The sequence below is a fragment of the Seriola dumerili genome, unplaced genomic scaffold, assembly GCF_002260705.1.
Source record: "Seriola dumerili isolate Sdu_G_001 unplaced genomic scaffold, Sdu_1.0 BDQW01000230.1, whole genome shotgun sequence".
Taxonomy (NCBI): domain Eukaryota; kingdom Metazoa; phylum Chordata; class Actinopteri; order Carangiformes; family Carangidae; genus Seriola; species Seriola dumerili.
Window position 1 is genome coordinate 4,706,746 of NW_019174485.1, and position 7,952 is coordinate 4,714,697.

General features: G+C 38.7%; 2 protein-coding genes across 2 annotated transcripts; both read right to left on the minus strand.

The window, feature by feature from the left end:
• Nucleotides 1–4,518: 4,518 nt before the first annotated feature.
• Nucleotides 4,519–5,816, minus strand: LOC111229472 (ecto-ADP-ribosyltransferase 5-like). The gene is given in 3 exon segments (XM_022755805.1): nt 4,519–5,079; nt 5,082–5,255; nt 5,799–5,816. Coding segments are annotated over 3 exon segments (753 nt in total).
• Nucleotides 5,817–6,397: 581 nt separating this feature from the next.
• On the minus strand, nt 6,398–7,952 carry LOC111229385 (ecto-ADP-ribosyltransferase 4-like). Its single transcript, XM_022755701.1, has 3 exons — nt 7,823–7,952; nt 7,430–7,569; nt 6,398–7,332 (listed from the first exon to the last, which is right to left on the minus strand). Exons 2-3 carry the CDS (start codon nt 7,565–7,567, stop codon nt 6,433–6,435), a joined length of 1,038 nt encoding a protein of 345 aa, XP_022611422.1. The 5' UTR covers nt 7,568–7,569; nt 7,823–7,952; the 3' UTR covers nt 6,398–6,432.

Sequence of the window (7,952 nt, forward strand, 5' to 3'; positions counted from 1 at the left end):
TGCTGCCCGACCAGAACTCCAGACACTGCAAACTTCCACACCAGGTTTGGATCTGCAGCTGTGTAGCTTTAAATTAAAAAGAGTTATCTTAGCACATGTTGATGACTTTTTTTTTATGCTATCACTGTGTATTACTTCTTAAATTGCTGTGAATGTTTGTTGTTCTTTCCAGACTCAAAATGAACACCGCCTTTGCAGTGAATGGTTCGTCAGCCCAGCCCTCTATTCTTGATTCTCACAGTGTGGCTTTAACCATGGCTTCACTTTCAGTCAACTGCATCCTGGCTCTTCCTTTGAATGGTTACATCATATGGATGATATCGGCAGGAGCCACAGGGACGTCAGACTTCTTCTCTTTCAACCTGGCCATGGCTGAGATCGCTCTCTCTATATTAAGCATATGCTATTTAGTTTATGTTGAGTTTAATTTATTTTTCTGTTTTGAAGTCTTCATGTTTTCACTTGGCATTCTCTATACAGCTCGTCCTCTCTTCCAGTGCTGCATCTGTGTTGAGTACTATGTTGGGGTTGTCCACCCTGTGGTTTTTCTTCGGTATAAACCCCTGAGATACAGGGTGGCCTGTGGCTGTGTTGCCTGGCTGATTACCCTGACTTCCTGTATCTATTCCATGTACACATATTCAAACCCTGTGTATCTTTATGGGTTTTTCACTCAGAATTTGCTCTTCTTCCTTGTGATGCTTTTCTGCTGCCTCTCAGTTCTCAGGGCTCTGAAACGCCCGGGGCCAGGAGAAAAAGACAGAGAGAGGAAGAAGTGCAATGCGATGAAGAGAAGGGCCTTTACAATCATTTCGCTAATCATGATTTTCATGGCCATTAATTTCTTTTTGTATGTGGCTGCTGTTCCACTACAATGTTGCTTTAACTCTGTTGAGTTTACCAGTGCCTTAACCATTTGCATAGGCTTAGCTTTATTAACTGGGTTTATACAGCCCATCCTCTACCTCCACAGGGCTGGAAAACTCACCTGCTTCAGGGAGCTCTGATTATCATTATAATTATCAACATCTTCAATAATGCATAAATATATGTATATGTGCTTTATATTGTGCAACAGTACAACATGCTGTAGTGTTTTCTTGTTTTGGGTGTTTCTAGTTTAGATTTACATTTACATTGCGAAGCACAAATTTGCCTGAACAATCCACCATATTTCTTGTGTTGTTTTTATTTTTGGATTAAGACCTCAATGATGTCAATCAGCAATTGATAATGTATTCACACACATTCTTGCTTGATTCTACTCGATTGTCATGCTGACATCTAACCCTAACCCTTTCTTTCTTTCCATGTTGTAATTTTTCATTGTTTGTGACAAGTAAACAGAGTAATAAATCTTTTAAATTAAATTTCTTTTACAAGATTTCAATGCTATTTATTTATTTTAATGTTTGCTGAATCATGTGATGATGATGGAGAAGACTTCACTTGTGCATTTTATTTGGGTCTGATGAGTGTGAGGGATTATTATTGAGCTGATAGTTCCCATTAGAGCCAATACAACAGCCCTGCAGCAAAAGGTTACTGCTGTGAGAGAATACTGAGAGACTATGTCCACAAGGTGAGTCTGAATAGATTGTCAACTGTATCCCCAACCATTGTTATTGTTGTTGCTTTTTTGTTTGTTTGTTTGTTTTTTGTTTGTTTTGTTTTTACATCCATTCCAGTGTTTGTCTCTATGGTTAAATGGTAAAAGTAAAATATGATGTTAATTGCTAGATTGGACATAAACTCAAGTCTCCTTCATGTAAGTCTGATGTGCTATCTGTCCATCCACCAATCCAAACACTTCACTTTCTGCCTTACTGCATGTACAGGCTACACGACTTCTTGCACTCATTCACAAATGAACGCCACTTGTATGATCTTTGAAGCCTAAATACAATCACCAGAGGTAAAAAGAAAATGTTAGACTATAGTCAAACTACACCATGGTCACATGCTCTCGTGGACTTCAACATCACCACTACTAAACTTCCAACTTGTAGTTTGATTTACCTCTCCTACAAAAGCCTCTTTCCTCTTCCTCTTACAAAGTCAGTAGTAGTTTGCAAAAGTGTGAACATAAACACAACAAGGCTGTCAAAATGTTCTGCAGGTTTTCGTATTGATGTCTTTTAACATCCCCAACAGCCTCCGTAGTTTTACTGAGCCACTTGTTAGCAACTGGCCCTTTTTTACAACATAAAAAATTAAAAGAAATCACGACTGGGGTATTTACTGATGTATTTTATGTAATACATTAAAACATGAAATTGTCTTGAGCTTGTGTTAACCATAGACCTTATTTCAGTCATGTAACCAAAAACCCATTCAAAAAAACTCAGATTTCGGGACGAGGGAACCAGGTGTGCTAACATGCTAACTAATTTTCAGGTTTCAGGACACATTTCTGCAGCACTCTATCAAGATGTTATTACTGAGGTTAATGGGTTGTACATAATGAAAGTCAAATCACATTGTTGTCATTTTGGAAAAAAGTAAGATACGTGCTAAGACGAATAAATCATGTTTTTGTTGCCTTGAGTAACTATCGAGTTCATTTTGGGCTTGTGTTTACACTGTACCCACAAAGACTTTGTAGTTACACATTCTTTTTATTGAATACCAGCACACGAACCAGCATACAAACTTTGCATGAGCAACTCCCATCACTGAAAATAGCCGCTGGCTTTGAAGCATTCAAAATTTGGTCAGTCTTGAGTCATTAGCTGCAGGTATCTGAGCGTCGTTTGCATGTTTGGTCACAAGAGAACTGCAGTTGAGCATGTGACGCATCACAGATATGAGGACTTTGCATCTGATATGATTATTCAAAGAGGACAGAAAAAAAAAACTGTAGTGAGTTCTGTTAAAACTTAATATAGTACATCGTTAATTTACAGTTTTTATAGTTATACTTTATAATTCATCCTAATTATGTTCTGGGTTCAGTTCTGACGGTGGAATTGATAACATTGTGATGCCGACCTTCTGTTTTTCTGTTCATCCTCTTAATCGGATCCTGAGTGGAGGACTTGACCCTGAAAGACTGAAGGGGAAAATGAATTCGTCAAATGGATCTTTACTGTCTGACACTGCCATTTTAGCCCTCGCCTCCACCTCAAACAATCTCGTCCTGAGTCTGCCGACCAACAGCTATGTTGTGTGGCTGATAGCGACCAGAGCAGGAGTCACAGGAGTCCTGTTGTCCTGTACAAAATGATAGTCCATTGCATGTAACCACGTTAACAGCTGTGGTCTCTGAAACCCCAAACAGACCTAATGCCTACGTTTTTGATTTGAAATGTGTTATCAGTTCAAAATTACGTTTAGACCATTAGGCACAAAGGGACAGTTAGCACAACTTATATTTTAACCAACCAAACCATTTCATTTTTATCTCATGCCTTTTTTGCCAAGTTCCTTGTTTCTTTGTTAACATTCATGCTGTGCTCTGAAAGTGCTATGTAAATGAAGTTATGTTTGCAGTGACTGAGAGAGTAAAACACACTTTAACATAATGAAGGGAAATCGTAATACGGTGTGAGATTAAAGATTTGCATGTAGCTGAGTCAGAGAACAAGGAGGACATTTTAACATGTTTATAAAACATACAAGTTGCACACAGGTTTCTTTCCCTTTCTACAAACAAGATTCTTGGGATTTTCTGTTCAAATAACTGATTCATTTTGAATGAAGTCAGAGTTTCTTCGTGCAGAGAAGGTGGAGGGACTTTATTCAGTGCTGAGCAGTGTCTGCAGTCCTCACAGGCAGCACACTGCCACAACAGTTGTGTTGCCAGAGCAGTGAAACCCGGGGTAAAAAAAACTTGCTACTGCTTTAAAGCTGAAGGTGACTCAAAAGAGCCATCTGTTTAACTGAGAGCTTGTCTCATTTGGATTTTGATGATTTGACAGTGTACAAAGTATAAACACATTTGACAAACATGCGCAATTTGTGAAAAACCAGGATGTTTTATTTTTATTTTATGGCATATTTTGGTACAATAACACTGTAAGAAGATTTATATGCAGATGACATGGGCAACTCAATACAATGTATTAATATTACTGTATACAATGACCGACTTTCTTGATAGAAATATTCATTTACAGTTTTATGAAAGAAGACAGCAATGCGTTACTAGCAGACACTTTATCAGGCTCTTAAAAGACTCTTTAAAGTCATTTATTATTTCTAATTCACCTTACAGATATATTTTTCGGTACATGATGTGTTCAACTTTTGCTAAAGTGCGCTGTCTCTATGTTGGGTTGAAAACTAATGTAATATCCTAATGAATACAGATCCATCATAACAGTTACTCAGTTATCTCACTGTGGGTTCATTCTAACATTGGTTGCGCAGTACAACATCTGCACCTCTGGCTGTTCAACTTTTAAAATGAATTTTATTTTGTCAACTTATTCAATTAATCAACTAATATGGTGCATCCTAAGTGTTTTTGCATGTTTTGTGAACTGTATGTAACAGTAAAACGTAGAATTGCTTGTTTCAGAAAAGAGCACAGTTCAAATTGGAAAGAGTTTTGCGTGTACTCTTCAGTTTATAGACCACCTCACATGGCAGCTTCCGCTGGACAGATCTCCTCTCTATCTTTGCGACTTTAAAGACCTCATAAGGAGGAATCAGCACTTCTCTTTCTGACTCTCCGAGCTCAGAGTACAGCGAGATGTCTGCTCCGAAGCATGTGAGGATCTCAAAGCATGACTTGTCCCCAAATCTGTCAGCGCTGGGGTACCAGCCCTGTGAGCTGGAGGTAAAAGATCCAAAGCGAACCATCTTATTGACAGCGTCTTGGCTAAAGTAGCTGTTGACTCTACGGTAGCCAGTCACACATCTATCCACTTCAGGTTTCCGAGAGTTGAGGGTTTGAAGGGCGTCAGTCAGGAAAAAGTGAAGCGTGTGATAGCTGAATGTGGTCGTGTACACGGATCTCTGGGTTCGAACAGCATTATTGAAATCAAGATAAACATTTGGTTTGTCAAGGGTATAAACATAAATAGCCATGATCTGTTCTTTCCCCAGTGCCGTGGACGGTCTCTTCCCTTTTCTACGCTTCCATCTTTTGTTGTAATATTTCTCTGCTTCACCACTGGCAAGTGTGAAATTTTTGTCCTTGTTTTTCTCATTTGGCAGGTACTGCTTCTTCACTCTGTAGTCCATCTTGTCTTTGCAACCAGTGTACATGTCATCAACAGCATTTGGAGCCAGATCCAGTGGTACTTGACCTTTTAACCCAGATTCTGCAGAATTCTACAAAAATAATTGAAACAATTAGAAAAACAAATCTTACATGGTGATAATTTTCTATAATAATAATATAATAATCTCTCAGATATCACACTCAAGCAAGCCACCAACCAGTTTATACATTACCTTTGCAAACCCTATAGAGATGCTATAAGTCATTAGCACAGCTGCCCAAGCTCCCATCATCCTCCACCAGCATAGAAACCTGCACACAAAAGTGGTTGTAAGCTGGTATTTCCAGTCTGATCAAACTCTAGGAATATCAAGGGAACAAATGAAGGCTTTTAGTTCACTTACCACAGTTCACTCCCCACTTGCTGTCATGATACTTGAGGGATATCTGCTCTGAGCTCGTGCTTGTCTTTTCACCAGCTGCAGGTCATTCCAATCAGGGGTGAAACCTTCACGAGGACTACACATGCCAGCCACCCCCCTTTGATTTTAATGAATTATATACAACAGGTATGTGGCTTTGGAAATGATGCAGTCTTTGTTGACCATATAGTCTGAGATATGAATACCTTTAGAGTGTCTACCATTGTAGGAAAATTCACCAGTGTGGTGAAAGCATGAAAACATTACTTTGTGCTTCCATTCTTTCATCTACAACACATGTCCCTACTGACTCACAAAAAGTCTCTCATGGAATAAAGAAAAAAAATCTGTGTACATGCAGGGTAATTTCTTTTTCTTTTTTTTTTCTTTTTTTACATATGGATCTTTGACCTTTGACAAACCATCAGTGTCCTGCATTATTCAAATATACTAAAATATTTTAAACATAAACACTGCAGATGGAGAGGGTCCATGTAATACATTATGTGTTTTTTTAAAAGACTTCTTTCAATTCTTAATAAAATAAAATTAGAAAAAACAACAACTTATTGTTTATTAGCAAATGTTTGAAAAGTTTTAATACCACTGATATGACCCAAGGATAAATTACAATATCCCACAGGAAGCTTTGTTTTATACAAGTTCATTTGTTTGAATAGTGCATCAAATACTTCTCAGTAAATATGTAGAGTCCAGTCTGGAAACAATCAAAAATGCTTCAAATATCTGAAATGGTATTATTGTTTGGAAGATGGGTTTTTTTTTTTGTTTTTTTGGGGGGGAATGTGTCCCATTAAGACCTCGTCTCCCATCTTTGAATCACTGGCTAATTCTCACTATCATCGCAATAAAAATCAGCACCAGCAGAGCACCCGTCACTGCAGCCACAAAACACATCTTACCACGGATTACAAGAACTAAAGCAACTATAACCATCAGTAGAACATATACTAACATCCTCATCCCCACATCGTTTTTATGCCAGTGTGTTGGAACATCTCCAAAATATTTTTTTATTTGATATTGATGCAGTTTGCAATTTAAATCTCTCGCTGGTATTTTGGTGCTCTCCAGCTTGTAAACCACACTGCACCATGGGTCATTTGTTAGGACATCGGTGATTTTGAAAACCTCATAGGGAGGTATCAGCACCTGTCCCATTTGGTTTGTAGCAGAGTAATATGTCACATCCGCACCAAAGCACGTGTAGATCTCAAAACAAGACACATTGCCATTAAAATCAAATGCCGGCTTAGTCGAAGCTGCCAAAGTGAAGGCACCAAAACGCATGTTCGTGTGGACGACATTGCGGTTAAACTGTCTCCATGTCCTGTGATAGGTGGTTCTGCACGACGTCTGATTCTGACGCAGAACTTGAATGGCATCGGTCAGGTAAAAGTAGAAATAGTGGTACTTGAAACCGTATGTGCTGTACTTGTGTTTCCCTGTTTTCACTGCTTTGTTGAAATCCTCTTGGATATGTTTCAGTTTTGTGTACATGTACATGACTATAGCGTGGTCTTCTTTCAGGAACTTGTACGCAGGTTTCTTTGCATCTCTTTCAGCTGAAGCCCAGGCAAAACTGAAGTTTCTGTTGAAGTGCCACTCAAACACGCCAAATAGGTCGATCATAGAGGCTGCTTCAGATCGGCATCCGTCAAACATGTCATCAATGGAATCTGTCGCCATATCCAGAGGTAAACCCTCACTCTGAGTTTTCTGCAGTTATGGATAGGAAAAAACTTTATGAGTAGGATCAACAGTTACAGAAGGGTTGTAATATAGTGAATCTAAAAGAAAGAAGCTGTCATCCCACCTCAGCAGGTTTCTGAGGCCACCAGATTATTAGCAATGGGTCATGACACAACAGGAGCACCACCACGATCAACACACAAAGAGCCACCCAGTTTTTCAATGATTTCAGCCCACATGCTGGTCTTTTGCCAAACTTCATATCTAAATGGAAACAAAAATTTGAACAGAAAAACTCTTCAATAGCATGGTTATCCATCATATATTTTATAATTATTGTTATATGTGCATGCACATTTACTCAGTTTGTAAATTTAATTCTGCAAGTAAAAGAAAAAGTGCCAGTGGCTGGATCAGGAATCAGTAACCATAGAATATTTCCTTGTTGTCTGATCCTTCAGTAAACATCCTCATATTCTCTGCTTACAATATATAAAATCCGAGTGTTCTGGCTTACCTTTCCTTTGGAAAGTGCTTTCAATAGCAGCATGATATTCCTTGATTGCGGAGAGTGCAGATGCGGTGTCAGCAAGAAAGTCCCAGTTCACACACAGGATTTACAGGTACAACCACTCAGCCCACAGCAC

Bases quoted from the DNA above. Each gene is read 5' to 3' on its own strand.
- LOC111229385 (XM_022755701.1), bottom strand. From the start codon at position 7,567: ATGAAGTTTGGCAAAAGACCAGCATGTGGGCTGAAATCATTGAAAAAC. The intron at 7,333-7,429 runs GTGGGATGACAG...CCATAACTGCAG, and splicing joins GGCCTCAGAAACCTGCTGAG to AAAACTCAGAGTGAGGGTTT.